At 36.0% G+C, this 25,417-nt stretch overlaps 1 protein-coding gene across 3 annotated transcripts; it reads left to right on the top strand.

The window, feature by feature from the left end:
• The first annotated feature begins 281 nt into the window (after positions 1–281).
• Positions 282–15,604, top strand: CCD7 (carotenoid cleavage dioxygenase 7). Of its 3 annotated transcripts, none has more exons than XM_088886819.1 (7): positions 285–1,238; positions 7,593–7,721; positions 7,809–7,940; positions 8,728–9,000; positions 9,981–10,063; positions 13,820–14,134; positions 15,396–15,604. In XM_088886819.1, the coding sequence occupies exons 1-7, from the start codon at positions 509–511 to the stop codon at positions 15,549–15,551; spliced, it is 1,818 nt and encodes a 605-aa protein (XP_088742945.1). In that variant the 5' UTR covers positions 285–508; the 3' UTR covers positions 15,552–15,604. The 3 variants fall into 3 exon arrangements, with proteins under 3 accessions (XP_088742944.1, XP_088742945.1, XP_010264426.2); XM_010266124.3 differs by having other exon boundaries at positions 286–1,238; positions 15,405–15,604; XM_088886818.1 differs by lacking the exon at positions 15,396–15,604 and having other exon boundaries at positions 282–1,238; positions 13,820–14,447.
• Positions 15,605–25,417: the final 9,813 nt, after the last annotated feature.

Raw genomic sequence — 25,417 nt, 5'->3', positions numbered from 1 at the left:
TATTCATGGGAAGATGTTTCCTATTGACGGTGAGATATGGCTGTGAGGTGCATTCTCTGGGGAGCAATTCCCAATTCCCCCACTTAGGGTTTAAAATTTGAATTAGGATGAATCACCTACTAACTAAATAAATTCCAATACTAACTAAACAAATTCCAACACTCTACCAACTTTATCTAATACCCCACATCTCCCTATAAAATTGAGACCCATCATAAAAGTGGGACCTGTCATGTCACTATAAAACTGGAGCCATTATAAAAATTGGGACCGGTCACGTATCATGTATGAGATGTGTGGTGTCAAACTGTCATATGTTGCAGATGATCCGGACTCTTGAAATTTACCCTGTTGATTATAAAATGTCATCTTCGTAAATATGATAAATTTTGAACCCAGTTTGTTTGGCATGATCCCTATATAATAAACTCGTGAACTACCACCATCGACGTAACGCCAGTGCCACCTCTATTTCCAAAGTACCGCCACCCACAAGGTCGCTGGAATTATGCAAGCAACATTTTGCCAAGCTATCCCTCCAAAACTACCCTATCCATCGAAGCTTTCCCCGGTGTACAGACTCCCAACACGAGCTAAAATGATCTCGATGCCTGAAAGGCAAGTGTCGGTCCCAGATGCAGACAACTCGGTTGCCGCGTTCTGGGACTATCAGTTCCTTTTCGTCTCCCAACGGTCAGAGTCGGTGGAGCCTGTCGTACTTCGTACAGTCGATGGCGCGATCCCTGCCGACTTCCCTTCCGGTACTTACTACCTAGTAGGACCCGGTATATTTTGTGACGACCACGGTTCAACGGTTCACCCTCTGGACGGCCATGGATACCTCCGCGCATTCGTTGTTGATGGGAATTCCGGTGAGGTCAGGTTCTCGGCGAGATACGTTAAGACAGAAGCGCAGAGGGAAGAGTGTGAAGGAAAGACCGGGAGCGGGAGGTGGCGGTTTACGCATCGAGGGCCGTTTTCGGTGTTGAGAGGAGGGAAGAAGATTTTGAATACAAAAGTGATGAAGAACGTAGCGAATACGAGCGTGTTGAGATGGGGAGGACGGTTGTTATGCATGTGGGAGGGTGGCAATCCATATGAGCTTGAAACTGAGACGTTGGATACGGTTGGAAGATTTGACTTTGATGTGACGGACGACAGCAATTTGTCGTCAAAAAGAGGGTTTAGCGGTGGTTTTTGGGATTTTGCGGCTTGCCTATTGAAGCCGATCCTTTACGGTATGTGTCAGTTACGATTTTCTTTCTGCCATTAGAGATAAGAATTCTCTTTTTTTATTCAGAATCTCCTCTTATTTTATTTTGCCTTCACCTTGTTTGCTCTTCCTCTTGGGGCACGGGCCGGGGTGCACTTGTACGTCAGAGTGGATTTACATCGGTGTCCCATCTCGAATATAGGACGCTGATGTGCGTCCTATAGTGCGTAAGAAAATAGGACGCACTTGTACGTCAGAGTGGTATTGTGCGTCCTTAGGGGTGCACTTGTACGTCAGAGTGGTATTGTGCGTAAGAAAATAGGACGCTGATGTGATCCATCTCGAATATAGCAGGTTATATTATTTAGGAATTTTTGAACCGCAATCGGTAAAATATAAAAAGCTTCCCTAAAGTTTCTTACAATCATAAAAACTTCTCTTATAATTTTATTTTAACAAATATCTCCCTTGACCTTTTAAAAAATTCAATAAAAATCTCTCTTCCGTTACTGTCTCACATGAACAATGTTAGATTGATGCATCATTTTTTTTTTCAAATACTCATTCTACCCTTTTATAAATTATTTTATATACAAAATTACTGAAATAATCCCATTTTAATTCAACAAAAACTTCTTTTAATGATCATTTTAGTAATTTTACATAGAAAATTACTGAAATATGTTTTCTTGTTGAATTAAAATGGAATTATTTTAGTAATTTTGTATATAAATTAATTTATGAAAGGGTAGAATGGATATTTGGAAAAAACTGGTGCATCAATTTAACGTTTTCCATCCGGAATAATAACAGAAGGAAGGTTTTTGTTGAATTTCTCAAAAGTTCAGGAGAGGTATTTGTTAAAATGAAACTATATGGGAGGTTTTTATGATTGTCAGAATCTTCAGGGGAGATTTTTGTATTTTACCCTTATTTATACCTTTAGCTTCCGTCCGGCAAAGCCCATTAGAGCAACTTTATAGCTTTGCATTGAGAATATTCATACTTATGTGATTTATTTATAGGAGATATTCCAAATTTAAGGTTATAAATAGCGGTTGGAACGGTGCACGCACGAGCTTGCACTGAGTGAAGTCGATCCCGATCAATATACACATGAAGAAGGAATTAATATTTGCCCCGCACCTAGGGCGCCCCACGGCACATCCCTCCCTTTTGCACGAGATCACATTTGCACCCCATAGATGGTGCCTCCATGGGTGTCCTAGCTTCCTTTTGCATGAGATCATATTTGTGTCTCGTAGAGGGTGCCTCACAAATGCTCCACATGTACATCTCAATATGCATTGAGAATATTTGTTGAAGTTGTCAATGGAAGATGTTCCCTATTCACGGTGAGGATATGTTGTGGGAGTAGGTGAATTCCTTTTGCACATGCATTTAAGACCAATTCAATGGAGTTCACATCAGTGCTCCACAGGGGGTGCCCCATAACGCCCCACATTACATCCCAACTGTGTATTGGGAACATCTCCTAATGACAAGTACAGGAGACGTTCTCAATACATGCTGAGATGTGCATGTGGGGAGCATGTGGGACGCTGATGTGATCTCAATTCAATGGTGAAAGCTGAAAGGTGTCCTCTGATCTCTCATTATGGAGAGCGTAGATAGGATAGCATTCAAATTCAGATGATAAGCCAAAAAATAAACCGAACTAAATCGAATAAGCTAGTTCGGTTTGGTTAATTCAGATGTCGGTTTGGTTTGGTTTTTATTTCTTTAAAAACTTGATTTTCGGTTTTGGTTTGGTTTGATTGAGATTTTCAACTGAACTAATGGTTGTATCTAATTAAGTCTATTAAATATATAATATTCTATTTAAAACTTTATACTTATTAATTAATAATTATTATCTTTTTCAATGGCCAATTCGCAATTCCCCATTCCTATTGTGCTTTATAGCTTTAGGTCTATTCTAGCTTTTATTTAATAATAATTAATTAATTGTCTAGAGACTCTAAATAACTAAGGTGTTAAAACCTAGACTAATAATGAGTGCAGTTGTTTAAATAATTAGTCATTAAATTGTTCATTAAATGAGTGTAGTTGTATTAATTGTTCATTAAGACTTAGAATAATTATTAAAACCTATACTAAAGTCTAATAATTAATTATTCGTTAATTATTAAAACCGAACAAAACATCGAACCAAATCAAACTGAATTCGGTTTGAAAAGGTTCATTTCTAAACTCTGGTTTGATTCGGTTTGATTGTGAGAGATGGTCAAACCGAATATTCGGTTAGGTCATTGGTTTTAACCAAACTGAACCGAATCGACTGATTGTACACCCCTAGATAAGCTGCTCGAATTACTATGTATCCCGAGCAATCAATCACACCAATATTTTGTAACATTGGCCTTGTATGTATGTATGGAATTCACTCGTGGTTGGTTGGTTGCACACTGATAAACAAGCTTGGAACACGTATTTATCACTTGTGATATGATTATATAATTTGCAGTAGCTGTAGTAGATCTCAAGTTACATATTTGTTTTTCTTTCCTCTTGTTGAACGAATGAATTATGCAACGAACATTCTTTCTTATTTGGGGGACTTGACTCTTGGGGTGGTTCATGGATCGAATGTTTTTAGTAGGGCTGCAATTCGGGTAGGCCAACTCTAGCTCAATCTTAACTTCTAAACACCCAACCTTAACCTTAAGACAACCCGACCTTTAATCCAATCTACCTAACCCTAACTCAACCCAACCCAATTCGACCTTCTTCCCATCCCTGGAAATCTCATAGAACATCTTAATCTCAAATCTTAATTAAATTTCACTACATATATTAATCCTATGTTTTATTAATATTTATTTGTTAATGTTTTTATTGATTCTTTTAGTACAAAATTCATAAAAATAAGTGTTGAAATGACTACATTTTTATTATGAGTTGTGATTTATTATAGAATTTTTATGGGCTGCAAATAGACCTGTTCATGGGCCAGGCCGGGCTGGGCTTTTACTCATCATTAATGGAAATATGCTAGGCCCGAGCCCGAGCCCGGCCCGACCAACGGGCCTATAACTTGGGCCCGAGCCCGGCCCTGATAAAAAGCCCGAAACTCGAGCCTGAGCCCAAAGCCCGACCTAATAAAAAAAATTACAATTTTCCCTATTCAAATTAGAATTAAAAAATCAAATGTTTTTTTTTCCTATTTAAATGAACAATGGGCCTACAAGATGGTTTTTTTCCTTTTCTTTTACGTTTTAAAACACAGTTTTACATTCTTAAATCAAAAAATTTATTCAAATGGACATAATCACATGACCCATTTTAGGTCTAAATTTAGGTCGGGCCGGGCTGGGCTATTTTGACAAAACCCGAGCCTAGCTCGAATTTATTGCGGACCGGGCTTTTTGGCCCGAGTTTAAGCCCGCGGGCCTATAAACATGTTCAAGCCCGTCCGGGGGCCGGGCTGGCCCGTCGGGCCACTCGGCCCATGAACAGGTCTGGCTGCAAACTATGGGCGACAAATGGTAGAGGAAATGAAGAATAAAATATTCAAAGAACATAAAATATTCAACCCTAACCCAACTTGAAGTAAAATTGGGTTCATGAATTTCAACCTTAACCCTAATCCTAACCCGAGCATCAAACCGTCCCAACCCAACCTGACTTTTTTGGGTTGGGTTCGGGCCAACTTGGCTCAAGTTACAGCCTTAGTTTTTAGATGTGTTTCAAGGGATTCATAATGATTAAAATACACTCTTTTCTTTTTTCGATAAAAAACTCAAACCTCCCCACTTTTATCCTAAATATTAAGACCTTCTGTCTATCTTCATAATAGAATAAGGTGGCATTTGGTAGTGCTGAATTGACCATGAAACACTGAAAATTTTGCTTTCAGTACTCAGTAGTCATTTGTCTCTACCTCCCAATGGAGCCATCAGACACCAAAAATTGCTCCAAATGGTTTAAACGCCTAGCTAACTCCAAACACAACCTCTTCAGATGTCACGACATTTAGATTATCGAATAACTCCACTATATTCAAATGTTTGCAAAAACAGAAAGATAAATTCTCCACTGATTGATTTCAAGGATTTTTTGGAGTTTTTTTTTTCTTTTCACTCTTTAGATTTATAGAATGCCACTTAAGCCGTTATGTCTTATGAAAGAGTTAAAAAGATTAATACACCCCTTTAATCAAATTATACAATAACAATATAACCTATTTGCAGTATAACAAATACCTATAATGGATGCCATTGCTCATTGTCATAGGCATGGTGTACTCATTGAGATATCAAGCCAAAGACTGAAGCTCTTTGACTTGGTTTGGCCCTTTGCCTTCACAAGGGGCGATACATGAGGGGACCCTTGGAGCTTCATAGTCCATACTATATAGTGCTTGACGTTCTTTCAAGAAGGGATAACAATGAGAAAGTCGATGCATAGAGGTGCAGGGGATCTTTTCTCGAAAGATGCTTTGCAAAGACGTCTCAAGATTCTCTACAGAGCAAGGTGTTTAAGTGTTTTCTTATTTCAATATCTTTTTTCAGGGCAAATTTAAGTCTCACTTTGGCACCCGGATTTCAAAATGTATCAATCCAATATCCCAGTTTAGTCTAAAATTGTTAACTGCTGTTCAGTGGATGTGAAAGGATGTAAATTCCCTTTGGGTATTATCTAATTTTCTTTATTAATCATCTAAATGTCCTTTGGATTGTTTATCATTGCTTTGGTTCAATCTTGATTCATGAGAAAGAAGATGAATAATGTCTTATTTCGAAGGATAATTTTGACATTTTAAAAGTTTTAAGTTGTGCATGTCATCACGTAATATAGATAATTGATGGAATGCTAATGATAATGACTAAACTGGGACGTTTTGGGAATTCAGGTACTAGATTGGTATGTTTTTAAATTTGGGTACTAAAGTGAGACTAGGCCCAAAGTACAATTTACCCTTTTTTAGCCTGTTTACTATGAAAACACCTAAATCTAATAGAGAGGTCATCTCTCTTCCCTTGCTTTCAAGTTTCTACCAATTATTTTCATAGCCAGTATATTTATTTATTCATTTATTATTATTATTATTATTATTATTATTATTATTATTATTATTATTGTTGTTGTTGTTGTTGTTGTTATTTGCAATTTAGGGATCATCCATGGTTTTTCTACTTATTTTCTATCTCTCTTTTTTGATTTAAAATTGATTTTTAAATCTTGCTAGACTTGAAATTTCTTTTCTGGTCTCTCTGTTTTAGATGCTAATTAATTAGACTAGTTCACGCTTAATGGTTCAAAGTATTTATTGGACTGGATTGAACCTGGTCCATCTATTATGGATTTATATTGGACTAGGTCAGATTGAACCAATATCCGGTGCATTGATAGAAGATAAGAGTATGAATGCCAATGGATCAATTTGAATAGTTTGGACAGTTTAGACATTGAATTGGACCCTAGTCCAGAGCGGTCCAAATTATTCATCGGATTGGATTAATTAGAGCTGGTCCATCTATAATGGACTCGTATTGGATTGGATCAGACTGGACTAATATCTAGTGAGGTGTTGATATTTAACACAAACGGTTTCAAGTCTTTTGCCCTTTAGGTTTTGAAAAACAAAAAGGGTAAATAATAGATAGGTACTTGTACTTTGGGGGCAGTGGGCTTGAATTTTCAAGTGCAACATTTTAGTACTTTGAACTTTTAGAAATATACACTTCAGCCTAATTCTATTAAACCTAATGTTATAGAGAGGGTAAAGTTACAAAAATGTCCATATTCAAATTTTCTTTTATATTTCTCACTGTTTTTCGTTGTTCCATTCAAATGCTTTTATTTTTTGTTAAAAAGAAGTATATAGATGGTTTTATATGAAAAGAAAAAGTAAAATAAAGTTTATTGAGCAAATAGTAATCTAAACACGGGCATTTTTTTTTTTTATAAATTTGCCCTCAGTGTAACGTCTGTTTTAACAGAGTTGGAAGTGTATATTTTTCTTAAAATTCAGGATACTAAATTGTCCTACTTAAAAAGTTCATGCCCTAAGGCTATGTTTGATTTGAAGGAAAAGATAGGGAAAAGAAGGGAAAGGTAAGAAAACCTTTACTAATCTTGCACAAATTTCCTTATCTTTCCTTTCATTTCCTTATCTTTTTCTTCAAACCAAACATAACGTAAGTGTCATTACCTCCGAAATACAAAGTACTTATTTTTTATTTAGCCAAACAAAAAAGCAGATTTTTTTTTTTTTTTGCTTTACAGATTTCAAACAGTTAAAAAAGAGCCATTTTACTTTTCAGATTTAGAAGTTTTATCCAACTCCGAATCATTGACGGATTTTTACTTTTTTATTTTTTATTTTTTATAAATGAAATGGATGTTTGGGCAGGTGTGTTCAAGATGCCTCCAAAGAGATTGCTGGCCCACTACAAGATGGATTTTCAACGAAACAGACTGCTAATAATGTCCTGCAATGCGGAGGATATGCTGCTCCCTCTCAGCCATTTCACCTTCTACGGTGATTGCATGAGAAAATTAATTAAAGCTTTTCTTTTATTCTTTATAACCATCAAATAAGTTGTTTCTGACAACCAACTCTCTACAGAGTTCGATTTGGATTTCAAGTTACTGCAGAAGCAAGAGTTCAACATCCCCGACCACTTAATGATCCACGATTGGGCTTTCACAGATAACTATTATGTTGCAGTAGGCAATCGCATCAAACTCGATGTAATAGGTAAACCTCATTTCATTGCTTTTTATTTATTTTTTTTTCATTCATGTCTTAACATTAGTTATAATAATGCAACTACTTATTTTCTGAACTAGGTGCATGCACATCTTACATCCTATTTAGATCTATAGTTCAAACAAACAAAATATCTCTCATTGAGGATATAAATATTTTTATAATCATCTAATACTAGTTTGACCAATTTTACCTTGGTCCAGACCAGGTTCAAACTATATGGCAAAAAAATTTATCTCATTACTGGTCTATTATTTAAAAAATCTTCGAGCTCATTTGGTTCATGGGAATAGGGGGTCTGAAATTGGAATGGGCTATTCTGATTTCAACTGTTTGGTTGGGTGGAATTGGAATCGAAGGTTCAAAATTTGATATGTATCGTATCAGAAGCCTCTTGATACGCTCCTATAGGGAGTGTTTTGGGGTTTAACCCGGTTCAGGGGTAGAAGGGCCTTAGATCGACTCCTCTGAACCAGGTTCACAAAAAAAAGGAGTGAGGGCTGATACAGCCCGATATGCCCCTACCGACATATTGGGCTGTATCGATATTTTGAACCATGTTGAAATCCCATTCCCATTCCTGATGGAATGACATTTCCCCATTTAAGGGAATGGCCATTCCCTCCCTCTCCCTTGGGAATGAGATCCCATTCCTGTCTGAACCAAACAGACTATGAAAATATACTATTCTGATTCCGATTCCAACTATAAATCAAACGGACCCTTAGTTTAGTTACAAGGGGAATATGGTTAGCCTCTAACACATGAGTTTCAGGATCATTGCAAGCACTATGTGGAATGTCTCCCATGATTTCTGCATTGTCAGTAAACCCTAACAAGCCCACATCACCCATCTACCTGCTTCCCCGGTTTCCTGAAAAGCTATTTGAGGATCGAGACTGGAGGGTGCCCATTGATGCTCCTTCACAGATGTGGCTATTACATGTTGGTAATGCATTCGAGCAAAGGGATAAGAAAGGGAATTTGGAGGTGCAAATACAGGCTAGTGCTTGTTCCTACCGGTGGTTCAATTTTCAGAAGTTGTTTGGTAATATTCCTTTTTTCCCTTTACACCATTAAGTGTAATATCGTAATGCGGTTTATCAAAAAAATTAGTAGGAAAAGAAAATTTATTGTCAACTTTCCTAAAAACTTTTCCTTTCTCACTTGTTTTTTTAGGAATTAGACACAGCCTAAGGTAAGAAAAAATGTTCATATTGGTAATTGTTATTTTTGGTAAGAATTTATAGTTCTAAGGGTGCAAGTCAGGTGGGCTAGGTCAGGTTTATGGTCAACCCAAGCCCAACCCTAAAATTTGGGACCAAAGTTTGAGATTGGACCAAGCTCAAGGTGCAAAACCTTGTATTTTGTATGTATTTATTCTGTACATAGTTGTATTTGTACTTTTTCCAAATACACGTGTATAATGCAAAATCTAATACAATGTGTATTTCTAAACCTTGTATTTACATCGTACATATTTGTATTTGTACTCCTAAGCCTTGTCTTTGCATTTTACATATTTGTTTTTGTACACTCCCCTGTGTTTGGTTGCAGTGCAATTTTATTTGCACTAGTACAAATGCATGGGAGTGTAAGTGAAAAAAATGCAAATTTTTGTTTGAATTTGTTTTGGGTTTTACATTATTTTGATTCATGTCTTAATTTACTTCATTTTGTACTGCAATCAAACAAAATAAACTAAAATTTGAAACAAAAATAGATTAGAATTTACACTCAAATCATTTGCACTGCCATGATTTTGCATCAGTACAAATTTGTTCGCATTGCAACCAAACACAGTCAGGCTCAATTTGAAAGGAGTACAAATACAAACATGTAGAATGCATAATCTTTTATTTTGTATATATTTATACTGTATATATTTGTATTTGAATTTCTTCCAGGGCTCAGTTTGGGAAAAGTATAAATACAAATACGTACGTTCAGTGCAAAACATTGTAAATGTTATTTCTAAACAAATTAGGCTAATCTCAAGTTATATGAATAAATATCTTTCTTTAACAGGATATAATTGGCAAAGCAATAGATTGGATCCTTCTTACATGAATGCAAGCGAAGAAGAAGAGTTATTGCCACACCTAGTTCAGGTAACCTCTTTCTATTTGATAGGCCTTATCAAAAGAATATATGGAGAAGTACTGACAGGCCCATTGTAGAATTTTGATTTCTAGTTCATATCCTCAATATTTCAAAAGGTCAATTACCCCTATTCTATGCATCAATGCTCGTCTGTGAATTGGCATCAATTCTGAATTGACACCTACCCCAATTGTATTTTGTGCCTATAAATTCTGACCTTGGGCTGAACCCCAATCTCCCCAAAAAATATTCAATCATTTACTAATTTAGTTTAATTTTAATATAATATCAGATTTATAGCATAGAAATAATTATAATGCTCAGAAAGCAGTACATGCTAATTAACTTGGCTGAATTAAATCTAAATCCAAAGGATAAGGCTCAAATTGAATTTGAATGTTAACAAATCAATTTGGATTTATGCATATCCAATTACAAAAAAAATGAGAAAAAACATGGGAATGGACTGATGCTAGTCATGCCATTTATTATTGAGCTCTGCAAAGGACCTGAGAATCTTTCATCTAGCAACTTGTGATCAGAATTAGCCCAGCCCCCCATTCAGCTTAGAAATTTCTGGGCCCAGGCACGTGTTTTCTCACATGGGCCCAGATATAAGATGGGTTGAACTGGATTTCAAACCTCATGGTCTGGTATGTATATATAGACATCCTATACAGGAACTGGGATTAGCTGAACACGATGTCTGTTCAGTGAGCTATACAATGGGTGTAGCCCATTCCCAATTTAGGTGTAGGTGGGATTCGATCTCAAGTCTTCATTACAACTAGTAAGAGACTTTATCAACCAGCTTGTTGGCATTTTGTATGCTTAAAAGCACCCAAAATAAGTTAGAACTGGTGTTTGTAAAAAAAGCCTAAGGCTGCATTTGGAAACGATGCAAATAAAGTGTAAATCTCGGTTCAGGGTAAATTTGCACTCTGGTTCACTTTTGCATGTGTTTGACAACATTACATTTTTGCATTGACAAATGACAGACGAATGTATATTTACATTGATAACAAGATGTAAAAGTACATCAATAAAAAATAAGTAAATTTGCATTCAAGTGGACTTTTGATAAAAAAAGGCATATGTTTTATTGGAATTCATGTTTGCATCCATTACAACTAAAAGTCTGTTTAGTAAGAAGGTAACTTTGTCAGTGCAAAACTAACTCAATTTTTGCAATTTTTACCCTCTACATCATGGTTTTTAAAAACGAACCGGTGACCGAACTGGTCAGGGGTCCGGTTACTGGTTTGAACAGGCCGGCCACCGTTCTGACAAAACAAATAAAAAATTAAAAAATTGGAAACTGGTCAAAACCGTTCGAACGGTTAACCAGCCGGTTCAACGATTTGCTGACCAAAATCAACAGTTTTGGAAAAAAAACAATTTTGAAAGAAAACAGAATCGGTCAGGTCTTGGTTTTTCCAGTCCTACCGTTTGGTCCAGTCCGACTTTAAAAACAGTTCTCTACATATTTACATTCACATTTATTTACATTGTTTCCAAACGCAGCCTAAAGTTGGTTAACTTCTTTCCCAAAAGCCACCTTAATCCAGTTATGGATGATTTGTATTACCTGTAGAATTCCTCCTTCCTTACCATAAAGCCTCCATGTGCAAGGCATATGCAAGTACTTTATACAAAATTGTAATTATCAAAGATGAAACAAAATGGTGGATTTTGAGAATTTAAAGAAACAACAAATGGAAAAATGTCATAAACAAAACATATAATTATATTTGTTTTGAGGGACAAATTGATGAGGAAAAATAGTTGCTGTAGTGATAAAATGTTATGGTCTTTAGACTTAGTTTGGGAAGTGCAAGTATAAGTATTTGCAGTGCAAATATAAGGTTTAGAAATGTTTTGTTCTGTACATATTTGCATTAATTTGCAGTCTTTCAATTTCAAACTGAACGTTAGTGAGCTATTTATTGGGCGATATTAAGGAGAATCAGTGTAAATATTTTTTATTTGGATGGACATATAATTATCCTTTGAGAGTTGAGAATCAGGATCCAACCAATTGACTAATGCCACTTTTTGTACAATTATATATGTAACTCATCTCTTACCCTTTAAATCATATGAATCTCTTAACTTTTCTCTCATAATTTTCCTATAATAACCTTTACAATCACACAGTGTTTTTTTTTCTCTAAATTTTAATCATAGCAATGTGCCTAAAATTTAGATTCTCCTATGTTACTCATCCATTTTTTCAATATCACAAGGTTCCATCTTATGAATCATTGGCCACGTTTGAGAGTGCTTAAGTGAAAAATAAGTGTTTATTTGAATAAACACTTATTTGTATTTGGCACCCAACTTTTTCAAGTGCTTATTTAAAAAAAACACTTATGTTTGGTAGTACTTTTATTTAATAAGCACTTAAATAAGCATTTGTAACTACTTTATCATTCATTTTCTTTCAAATTTTAAAAATATACCCTTTGAAAGCACTTTTATTAAATTTCTTTTATAAAAGTACTTTTGTGAAAGTACTTTTATAAAAACACTTTTATGAAAGTACTTTTATAAAAGCACTTCTGTAAAAGTACTTGTACCATTAAGAAAGCACTTTTGTGAAAGTACTTTTATGAAAATACTTTTATTTATAAAGTGTTTTCATAAAAGTACTTTTGTAAAAGTGCTTTCACAAAAATGCTTTCATAAAAGTACTTCCGTAAAAGTACTTTCATAAAAATGCTTTCATAAAAGTAATTTCTTAAAAATGCTTTTGTAAAAGTACTTCTATAAAAGTGTTTATGTAAAAGTGCTTTAATAAAAGTACTTTTATAAAGTTCAACTAAGGATAATTTTATGTGGCATTTTAAAATTCAACTAGGGATAATTTTGGAAGAAAAAAATTGAATAAGTGCTTATTGTATTAGTCAAAAAAAGCTGGAAATTTGGGTCTTTGGGCTTAAAAAATAAGCCTTTATTTTAAAAATGAGCACTTATTTTTAAGCACTCCCTAACATGGCCATTGACGAATTTCCAAAGAGGACTAGAGGTATAGATTCAATTTTGCCAACCTTAGGGGGTGTTTTAAATCGTACAATATATCTCATCATCTTTCATGGATCATACAATATTTGTATTCCAACATTTGTTTTTGTTTTACAAACCATCATTTTGGTTGTTTCAAAAGCATGAATTGTTTTTTCTGAAGGCTTAGTTTGGAAAGAGTACAAATGCAAATATGTATAGTGCAAATACATACAAAATATAAGGTTTTGCACTCTACATATTTGCATTTGTACTCCTTCCAAACTAAGCCGAAGCAAAACCAATTTGTTCTTTCTTCGCAAAAGAAAAACACAATTCAAGAACATTTTTTTTTGTTTTTGGGAAAGTCTATGATATGAGAAAGATATGATATAGAAAGAGTTTTGACCAATCAAAACTCACCCATGAATTTTGATAAATAACACCCGATTCGTTATTACATTTATGATTCCAATTTATTGGTTTTATTTTTTTGGTTGATCTGACAATTTAAAAAACAAAAGCATTTACATTATAGAAACCCCCTTAATTGTTAAATCTTTTTTTTCATATATCATCTTCTAGACATTTTTTTTAGGAATTGGGCTTATTGTTGGATATATTTAACAAAAGTTACATTTTAAAAATTTTCATCAATTTTGAATGATTATTTAAATGTTACTGTGATAGTTGGAATCCCCATATCTTCCATATTGATTTTCAGTATGGCACAAACACTTTATAATGTATCTTTAATGTAGGTGGCTATCAACTTCGATGCAGATGGAAAATGTCATGAATGCTCAGTGAAACCACTAAATAATTGGAGTAGACCATCAGACTTTCCTGCTATTAATCCAACTCGCTCTGGTAATAGAAATACTTACATCTATACAGCCGCTGCTTCTGGTTCTCGCCATCTATTACCACATTTTCCATTTGATATGTTGGCTAAGTTAAATTTGTCAAACAACTCTGTTTCCACTTGGTCTGTGGGAAGCCGTAGATTCATTGGTGAGCCCATCTTTGTTCCCAAAGGAAATGAAGAGGATGATGGATATGTCCTTGTGGTAGAGGTGAGAAATGAACTAATGTTTACATATCATATACAAAGGAGTTTCACTCATGTTCAATTGTTCATGCATCAAAAGATAATATTAGCCCAACTAGTCCCCCAATACCTAAACAACCAGATTAGGCTAGGCTCAGATTCAAAGCTAATTGATGCCTCGCAATTGGACCTCACTTACAAACCTAAGTGTAATTTTGTGGCTTGTATTAAATTTGATCTTCAAGGGAAAATTTATTATTCTGGAAAGACTTTGACCAATTACATCTGTACTCGTGAATTTCGATGAAAGTTCACCGGATTAGTTACTACTTTTATTATGCTAATTAATTGGTTGTAGGTTTTTCAGGTATCATGTCTTTTTAGCATCATAGTTGAATCCTAAAAAAAATGGGGGTAGTTGATTGCTTGGTATAATGGTGAAATCTGAAATCTGAGAATGTGAGTTCAGTTTGGGGGTTAATTTTGCATCCAACCCACTTTACCAAGATCCTAGACGGTTGGATTGAGAAAAACAGGAACCAGTTGGGTGACCAGTTCCGTTTTACTCCAAAACCGTTATTTCATTAAAAACCATTGATTTGATCAGCGAATTATTGACCTGGGCAATCGAACTGTTCAAATCATCCAACAGTTTGGATATTTTTATTTTTTTTAATTTTTTGTCAGAGCAGGCCGTCTATTTGGTTTGAATGATCGGACCATTCGACCCAATGATCAAACCTCTAACCAGTTCGTAGTTCAGTTCAGTTTTAAAAACATTGGTCAGAACTAACATTGGAAAATACCCCTTTTTACCTTGAATTCTTATTGAGAACTATTGCAATTCATGAACTCCATTTAGGTTCTTTTAATATGCATCCACCCAAATATAAAGATAAAAGATGATTTTTTTATTAATCTAACAATAAAATGGGGGTGGACTTCATTCTTATCTATCCAGATATTGTATTGCATTATTGCATGTAATTATATGTCAACGTATACCAACATAGTCTAAATAATTGAATTTATACGTATGTATTTATATATATGCTCCTTCCAGTAATTGGGTGTATATAATTATGATTAATTAGCTTTTCTAATTAAAGCACACCAAGTTTTTGTCAGGTTTTGAAAGAAAAATAAGAATATATTTTTTAATATAAGATCATGTTGGACATTTATTTTTATTTTTATTTTTGTCATAGATCATGCATGTTAGAGTCATCTAGTATTAATTAATGATATTGTAATCTAATATGTGTATATCCTGGTTTCTTGTTAAGCTTTTGCAGTATGCAGTTTCAATCCAGAGGTGTTACCTTGTGGTTTTAAATCCCAAGATAATAGGAGAAGCTGGTGCACTTGTAGCAAGACTGGAAGTTCCTAAACACCTGAATTTTCCCATTGGGTTTCATGGCTTTTGGTCTGCAGACTGTTAGATGCATTTTGATATATAGTTGGCTAGAGCAGAAAGCTAATTAATCATAGCTATGATAACTTAAATTCTGTTTTGTGCAAAGGAATTTGAAACCACGCATTGTGCTGTAGTCTCATATTGCGTTGCTGACCAACTCCAACACCTGAACCCAAATTACATTAACATTAGAAACCCCAAGAAAATTTGAAGGGAGAAAAAGAGTGATGAAATGAAAGTCAAATGGAGTTTAGTTTAACCTTCACGGAAATTAAAGGCTCTTGTTTGTTCAATGGTTCAATTAGAAAGATTATAAAATTAAAGGATTTTTAGATCTTACGGTTAAATAATGAGTAAAATAATAGGAAATGCTGATATGATATTATTAAATTTATAAAATTGAAAAATTATAAACGGGACCATTAAATAAAATAAAAAACTATTTAATATATAATCATAAATATTGAATATAATATATAAATGGGTCTCACTTAAAACTTTCTATTTTAAAAGAAGAATTAGTTGGGCCCCACTTGAGATTTCTCTCCTCCTTGCCACTGCATAGTTCGGATTTCCTGCACTTGCTTATATGTGTGCTGGGGTGCACTCCCAATTCTGAAAAAATATCTGTTAAATATAAATGTTTTAGTTTTAAATAATAAATATATATCTGAAAAAATATATATTCTGAAATATATATTTCCAGAAATTAAAAAATATATATTTCGATATATTTGTATATATGTTTTGGTTTTAAATATATATTTCCAGAAAATATATTCTAAAATATTATATATAATATTAACACTTTGGTTTCATGTGCATATTACAAGCTTGGAGTTGGTTGAAACCCAAACCAACCCAAACCGACTCAAACTGACCAGGTCGGTTTTACTTAATAGAGGGTCGGTTTCGGTTTGGTCTATAAGTAACCCGACAAGGTCAGGTCGATTGAAAAAACACTAGTAAACCGACCCAACCCGACCCGTAAACAACCCTACTTGCAAATGACTTCCACCCTTATTTGGTTTGCAATCGTTGTTTGTTAATGCACTAGGTTAGAAGCGGCTTGGTTTGCAACAGTTTTCTTTGTACTCATCAGTCAAGATGTCATATGCTTCACAAATTTTTTGAGAATTTTCTATAGCAATGTGGAAGTCGGCATTTATGGAGTTATAGATTAGTGCCCATCGACAATAAACTTTTCTAATCATAGTTTTCAAAACCGGATCAAATCGAATGGCTGGATTGGAAAAACCAGGAATCGATCAGGTGATTGGTTCTTCTTTTCTTTAAAATCAAAATTTTGCCAAAAAACTTTGATTTGGTCAATAAATCGTTGATCCAGGCGATTGAACCATTTGAACCATTCAACGATTTTGACCATTTTTTATTTCTTTTTAATTTTTCTATTTTTTTTGTCAGAATGGGTTGTCCATTTGATTTAAACAATCAAACCGTTCGACTCAAAAACCAGACCCTGACCGGTTCGGTTTTAAAAACGTTGTTTCTAATTTCTTTCATCCCATGTTTCGGGAGATATGTGAACTAGAGCGTATGACTTTATATTTGGAGTTCCGATTTATTCTTCTTTCATTTTATGTTAAACAAAGAAAAGGGGATTGGGGGTTTTACAGACGATATTAAAATTTGCAATGAAATATAGTCTTGGGGTCAAATTTTCACTTTTCCTTTTATTTTTTGTAAGTAATGAAAAAATAAACTAACATATTTAAACCGACCGTTTAAATGGCTCGCATATCTCAGTTAGAGTTCTATACAAATTCTGACTTGTCTCAATTTGATTGGGAGTGCACCCCTGCACAAAGGAAACTGAGTGTAGGAAATCCTAATTCACCGCTGCTAGGTATGGCAATGGGGCGGGGCACCCCATCCCTGGGTTCAGGGCGGGGCATCCACTCTCTTGTCGGAGATGAATAATTCTCAAATTTTTCCTGTTCTAAGGCAATTTTTTAAAAATTATTTATTTTATAGATAATTTATATATATAACATAAGAATTTAGGAGTATTTTATAGATTGAATTATAATACTTTGAAATTTCTTACAAAATAGAATTATGAAACTTTAGGATTTTAAGAATTTAAAAAAAATTTAAAAATATCTTAAATATCAATATTAAAACTAGAGATACTTTATTAATTTTACCTTCAGATTTAAAAAATTATATATAAAACCCGTTCCCACTCCATCTACGGTTTGGGATCCCGTCCCGTCGCCGTTTACGGTGCGGGGAAAACCAGCCCCATGGGAGAAATTGCCATCCCGCTGGAACCCAAACCAACAGCGGTGGTTCGGCATGATACACCGCAGCTACAACCCCCCTCTCTGTCTCTCTCTGCTGAATCTCCCTCCCCTGTCATCTCCTTTTCCACCCGCAATCCCGCTGCAACTCTGAGCGGCGGCGGTTAACACTCCTCTCTCTCCTTCACCGATTCAGTCGAGCTTCCTGCCATCTTTAATTTCATTACCTAATTGCCGTGTTCTTCTGCGAATAATACCTTTTACGCCGCCGGTGGTGGCAGGGATGCCACCGGTATCATCACCTCCCTGATCACAAGTTCAGCAGGTAGTGTCAACATATCAAAAGCAACCCGACAACAGTGATCCTACCTCAGTCTATTCCATCTTCTCTGCGGAAGCATCTCTCTCGATCTCGGGCTCACTCAGGCGGTCAGGCCCCTCCGGTTTCTCCTGCTACATAGACAACAATAACAATGCAATCGCCATGGAAAATCGCCTCTACCTCGTTGGTCACCTTAGAATTCCAACTGGTCAATTGCCTCCGAGAAACCACCAATGAAGTCAAAGCTCTTCGTGAGGAGAATGCCAAACTTCAATTGACCAACAAAAATCTCACTATGCGTTTGAACCTCTTGACTCAGGCGTCGCTCCAAAATTTATATGTTCCCCTCTGCTCTTCCATTTTCTGTCCCTCATTGACGATTTCCGTCGTCTATGTATTGGGGATAACACCAACACATGGTACTCTTTCGCGTTGTCCTTTGCACCCTTTCTAATTCCTCGTTGACAGAGACAACACCGCTATTATCAGACTGAAACCTTTGTCTGAGAGACCAAATGCATGTGGGGCTATTTTCGAATCAAACAACATAATGTTAGTGGAATTAGAGTCATTGTATACGTAGGATTAGAGTAATTGAGTCTTCTTTGAATTGAAATATGATATGAAAACTTAATTTGAGTCCTATTAGGATTATTGAGTCTAACAGTTTGACTCTTAGGATTATTATGAGTTTAGAGTCTATAACTGAACGTTTTACACAAAGGCAATAAATTATATTGAGTTTTCTTTAGCTTATAATAGATATGATGAATGATTCTAGGCACCTTGTGAGTGATTCCAAGTATTTTCTCTCTTCTTTTTATCTCTATTTTCTCTCTTCTTTTTATCTCTATTTTCTCTCTTATTCCTTTAAAAAACCATTATAATCATCACCGACCATAAAACTCTAATCAAGAAAATCATTCAACATCCTCTAAGGACTAGAACTAAGCAAGTCCTAAATCAGTCTTGGATTGATGGCTGAATGATGTAGGACCAGCTGCTTCATTCCCACAGCCGATATCTTTTTCACCATCTCTCTCCACTCTGACACTCATGGTTCAAAGTTACTTTGAACCATGGACTACTCCTTGATTTTATTATAGTTACAACTTAATTTCATGAAAGCATATTCGGGAAATGATATAAACCTTTGAACATCTGCGTATTTTCTACTTAATTAAATTATTAACTAGTTACATTATAAAATTAAACTGATATATTAATTAAATTTTTTTCCCACCCGTCACCCATGCCCATAACCCCCCAATCCTATTTTTAGGTTATTGATGGTAGGGCTTTTAATGGCTCGGATCTAGCTACCTGAAGGATCCAAACTAACCAAATCGATTCAAATGGTTTTGGTATTATGATTTTGTCCCTATTAGTAATTAGGTTGGTTCCGGTTCTTGTCTATCCTGAACTAATCCTGACCCAGAACTGATTATTTTATTAAATTTATATAATATTTTCTTATAATATTTATCATATGTTATATTTAAAATAGTAAATTTGATAGATTATAAATAAGATAATAATAATTAAAAATGTTTAATTCATTATCATTTAAATAATTTAATATTTTTCTATCAATTTTATTAACATTTAAAATTTAAATAAATAAATATAGTTTTTAGTAAATCGGGTATGGACTTGATAGACCCACAACTATTAACCGGGACAATTCAAGGTATGTAATTTTATCTTGATTAATAATCAATATGGGACTGGTTCTAGCTAAACCTATCCTGTTGACAGCCTTAATTAACATTTTGTTATAATGAGTCAAATCGGCCCTTAAATCAGCATTTAACCAGGTCAGCAATGAGCCATATTATATAATTCTTCGTCTTCTTTCCCCATAATGTAAAAAATACCTATTGGTTATCAAATTTTTATTAAGCAAAATAAAGACTATAGGGTGAATAGACACCAATTGTATCATGGACAAAGGTATTGTCTCAGAGCTGCCTATCTCCTCCTTCCACCCAACCATTGTTCATGCATGACTACTGTTTATATATTGTCTTAAAATATTCCACAAAAAATAAAATATAAAATTTATCCTTTACTATTTCTCGAATTTTCAAAATAAAACTCAATTGATGAAAATTTTCATCAATCTCTTTGAGTTTCTTTTTCCTGTGTCAATCTCTCCACGGAAAGTGACATGCTGCACTCTTCTCCTTTTTACTAGTTCCTTCTCACGCCCTAAAACCTAACCAAACCCTCCAGTCATTCTCTTTTTGCTCTGGCTCTCCCAACCATGAAAGATGACAACAGTAACGGAAGATGGTAACAAAGATGACAGTGACTCGGCAGAAACCGATGGAGAAAGGGAGTTCAATTTCACGGTATCTTCTGCCTCTAGTGACAGTTGAACAGACTCAAATCTCTCCTTCTCCCCTTTTGATGATTTCTTCTTCAAAGAAAACTCGTGCCACTCGAGCTCTCCTCTCTCGTCTTCAATCCTTCTAATCCAAATTGCAAACATCAATTCTCTATTGCATAAGAACAAAAAAAAGCCCTGGTATCATATGGGAGACCAAAATAGAAGGGGTTGATCTTTTTCTTTCCTTAGTTTCTGAAAGAACCAAAACACGTTCCTGAGCCTTCGATCTCTCTCTCCGGATTGTCATCCTTTACAAATTTGGGAATTTTATATCTCTTAGGAAAGAAAGAAACTAATCAGAAATTGATTGTTTTGTTGCGCAATGATTAGAGGTATTGGGTCTTTCATTGTCGGCTTTCTCAATTGCTCTTCCCTACCTTGGAAAATTTCTCTAGGTAACTCTAAATGTTCTATTAAAGCAATTTCATGAACCCTTGCTGGGAAATTCTATGGTTAATTTAGACATCAACAGGTTCTTGTTAGATGATTCTCCTGTGGCTGGAATAGGAAAATGGCAACCAACCTCCAAGGCATTCAAGAGCCAAATGCTTTTGAATAAGAAGAGAAATTGAATGTACTCTACGAGAGATGATTCTTGAAGCTCGAAGATTTGAGTTCGCAGTCTAAGTTCTTGCAGAGGGAGTAGAGAATCTTATGTTCAAGAGGGACGAGCAGAGAGAGGGAAAGAAACATCACTATGATGAGTAGTTAGAAGCAAGGTGGTATTGAAGGGATGAATGGGCATTGGTGGTTATGGCTAACGTTCCAAATGGAAGTTTGTGGGAGAAACTCCATGGTCATGGAGAGTCCTTGCTTCAGCCATTGCATACCTCTACGGTCAAACATCCTTTCATCTCCAAATAGTTCACAAGAACGAGGGAAGGGTGAAGGGAAGGGAGGTCCATCATATGGATGGTCAAACCATGTAGGGTGGCTGGGCGAAATTTCAAAATTTTTTTTTCTCTCTTCTAAGAATCGTATTCCCAGTTGTAGAAAAATTACATTTTTCAAGGATCGTTCTTGCACCAAACTGGACCATATCTGAAACCAAAGGAAAGGGAGAGGAATACCTGATATGGAATCCACACGTGTATCTCCCAAAGTAGGTGTTCACACCCAAAGAGGGTACCAAAACCCGCTTCCATTGAAAATGGCGCAGCTTGAGATGAAGCAGGTTCAGCAATGAAGTCCTTTAGCAAGAACTACAATCCAACAGCTTGATCGAGTAAGGGAGGTGAGCATGAGTTTGATATGATATTCTCTTGCAAAAATCATAATCAGAACTGATCTCTATCTGTTCAAGAATGGATGTCAAATTAATGTTAGGGCGGCAAGAGCAGAAGGAGAGAGAGAACTAGGAGCTGTGTGTGTTTTCTGGAGTAGTTTGCCCTCTCCTTTTATAGACCTTAAAGAGTAGCTCTCCTAATCCATTTAGAAGTTTCCTAATCCAAATATTTATTTGGATCTGGACTCTTTAAGTAGATAAGAGTTATCCTCTTATCTTATCTATTGATCCTAACTCAGATCCATACCTATATTCTCCCATGTCACATGACTACTTAACCTATCATGTGACACCCCTGACTAATCAAATTAATCTTGAGCCCTAGGCCCATTAAGTAAATGACTCACGTCCCTAATCAGTTGCTGGCTAAGTTGGCTCTCTTTGTATGGTGTGGGGCCCTAAAATTGACCTCACAAAATCCATTAGTATGGGCTCTTAATGAGCCCAACATTTACACTAAATGGTCATTGAGTCCAGCTATCTTATGAAGGCTCAAGGACAATGGTCTTAAGTGAGTTTAGCCAATAAGGTATAATAGCCCTAAATGGTCTTACACTTAACCTCTCAGCCCTTACTGATCAAATACTGCCCAACAAGAGAGGACCTCTTCCTCGGCTGCAAGGTATAATGTTGCACTCTCTACTCGGATGGATCCTAGGAATTAAAACCTTTTGCAAACATTTTTCATAAAACATAATACATATATATATATATATATATTTTGCAAAACAAATCTTAAACAAGTTTGAAATCAACTACCGACAGTTTAGGTTTCTATCAAAGAGAGTGCAGTTCCTGATCATTCACTTTGTCCAATAAGGGGGCTGATTCTGTCACTTTGATCACCCACTCAAGTGAATTCTCAAACTACCCCAACATACCTAGGTTTTGACCCCCTAAGGATCTCACTGATTGGCATATCAAAGATAGCCTAATCCGACACCCAGTGTAGTACCATAATCGAGTCTAAGGGTTCGGTGTAACTTTCCACTTTTGTTTACTAGTCTCTAAGGTCCAGGGCACAACTGGAAATTGGTCCAGATTCAGTGTTTTCAAGCAAACACACACGACATGTGATTCGGGTCTAACCTTGGCAGCTGAGACAAACTACCACAATCGAGTTGGCACCACGTTAGTGTCAGCCTTGGCAGGCTAAACCTCCCAAAGTCTATCCAATGGCTGAGAACATTCTAAACTAGCACTAGTTTCATAAGTGTCCAGTTTAAGGGTAATTACATAGAAAAACACCAAGTATAACATGAATCAATTATGTACTTTTATTCATTTATAATAAATGTTTAATGTACATTTATCTGATTGGAGCTAAGGACATACTCTGTCTAACAAAGGGAACAAGAGAACAAAGGGGAAGGGGAAGGAGAGAGAGAGAGAGAGAGAGAGAGAGAGAGTTCTCTCATCTCCAAATAGTTCAGGCAAAAGGGGAAGGGAACAAGAACGAAGGGGAAGAAGGAGAGAGAGAGAGAGAGAGAGAGACTTCATAGAACTCCATTGAACCCATCTCAGACCCCGTCTAAAAGAGAGTGTGAGATAGTTCTCTACTTCTCAAATGATGTACCAATCTCAAACCCCACCACTTTGCCTAATCATAGTTCAACCTCCAAACACCACACTGAATGATCGGTTGTAGAATCAAGACTTATAGTCGACTATTGAAAAGAGGGACGGAGGGTAATATTGGGTTTAAAAAAAATTTATACGTCACGTGGTGTCACATGCACACAGATTTTGATGGAACATTAACAAACGCTAACGGCAAGGATAGAGTTAGTAAATTGTGAAAAAACAATAGGGGTGGTTTAAGATAGTAGTCAAACAATAAGGGTACAGTTTGTTAATTAGCTAAATAGTAGGAGTAGTTTAAAAAAAATTTGTCCTTTAAATTTTTACTGTGAGATTTCTTTGGAGATTTCAATGGTTTGGACCTTAAATTCGTATCGAACATGTATTGTGTATGGGATGATAAGCGCAATATGCCATGTCCCTCTATTCTCTAGAAAAAATGTAACATGGTGATCCAAACTTTAGTCATCTAGAGTGTACCAACTTACAACGCACCACTAAACCATCTAACAACATTTCATCTTGTGAAAACAAATAAAATAAAATAAATTTTATTACTATTTAAACAAAAATCATATGATTATATTTAACAACTCTAATTATTCAAAACAATAATATTTAAAAATAGTATTTTATAAACTAATAGAACAAATGATATACCAAATCCACATTTATATAAAAAGGTGATTTTTAATATAAAAAATTATACAAATAAAATATTAATAATAGAATAATTATTTTTATACTTAAAATTTATAAATGTCCACATGATATGTGATGTAGGCGCACATGGTAGGCCCAATGACTTAGGCCTACATGGCAGGACCAGGTGACACGTGGCACAGGCCAGACCGCATCCTGGCCGTCCACTCATAACAAGTTCCAAGCAGGTTCAAGTATAAATAAGTGGCGTCACTCCCTAGGTAAGCTATCTTGGCTTTTACTACTCTAAGCTCTCTAGCTCTGTGGTGGCTTTGTCTGAGCTATCAATACTTAGTTCTCGTCTGACCCCTTGCTACGCCCTTGCTAACTTGACCATCGGAGTCTCCGCCCCTAGGATAACACCCGGAGCCTTTGGCGTCTATCTTTGCTTATAGGTTAGACCTTGAAGCCCTCATCTCTATCAGCCCCCTGACTCAGCAAGCCCTCGTCTACGGAAGTGTAATTACATTGTTGCCCTTAGCCCATCCTAGGTAGTAACAATTGGTGCCATATGTGGGAACGACTGCTAAGACTTCCCCTAATTGAACACTCACTCTAAACCCAACTACTAAGCTTCCAACACAATGGCTAATAATCAGGATAACACTCAAAATGCTCAGAACTTGGTTACCATGGACCAATTTAGGATGGTCCTCGACTGGCTCGACAACATCACATAGAGACTAGATGAGGCTGGGTGCCCGACAGAAGGCCGCCCACAGGGTAGCCGCCTTACTGGGAGCCTAGGGCATCACAATAGATGCCCTTCCCAATCACCATTGATCCAACGCCCCATCGGACTTAACAGAGTCAACCCCTCAGCATCCAACAGCAGCAACCGACGTGCTAGACTTTCAAGTGCTCACGCTCCATTACGGATATTCTGGCGCGTTGACCTGCCGATCTTCCAAGCGACTTTCAAGGGAGCATCCTGCCAGTGGTTCTTTGGGCTCCCACCTCGGTCCATCAGCTCATGGGAGCAATTCGCCAATCCTTCCCTCTTCCACCTCCTCAATATCTGACGGTGCCAGAAGACTGTCATCTCCCTCATGTTCATTCGACAGAAGCATGGCGAGAGTCTAACGGCCTCCTGCTTGGGCCCCTCAAGTGGTATGTTTCCAAGACACCACCTAAGACCAAGGTGGAATTTTTGGAGAAGGCACAGAAGTACATCGCCGCCAAGGAAGCCTCGGCCGACGAGTGGCAAGAAGGCGAGGCCAACCCCAACCAAAGGGGCATAGAGAAGAAGAGGAAGAATGGAAATGGTTAGGGTAACCGAACCAGTAGTACCGGTTTTTGGAAAATCGGTAACTGAAACCGAACCGAAACTAGTCGGTTAACTGGT

Source organism: Nelumbo nucifera, chromosome 1 (genome assembly GCF_055504915.1).
Source record: "Nelumbo nucifera cultivar China Antique chromosome 1, China Antique-T2T, whole genome shotgun sequence".
Classification (NCBI taxonomy): Eukaryota; Viridiplantae; Streptophyta; class Magnoliopsida; order Proteales; family Nelumbonaceae; genus Nelumbo; species Nelumbo nucifera.
Note: the sequence above shows the minus strand (reverse complement) of the source record. Positions and strands in the feature narration are given on the sequence as shown.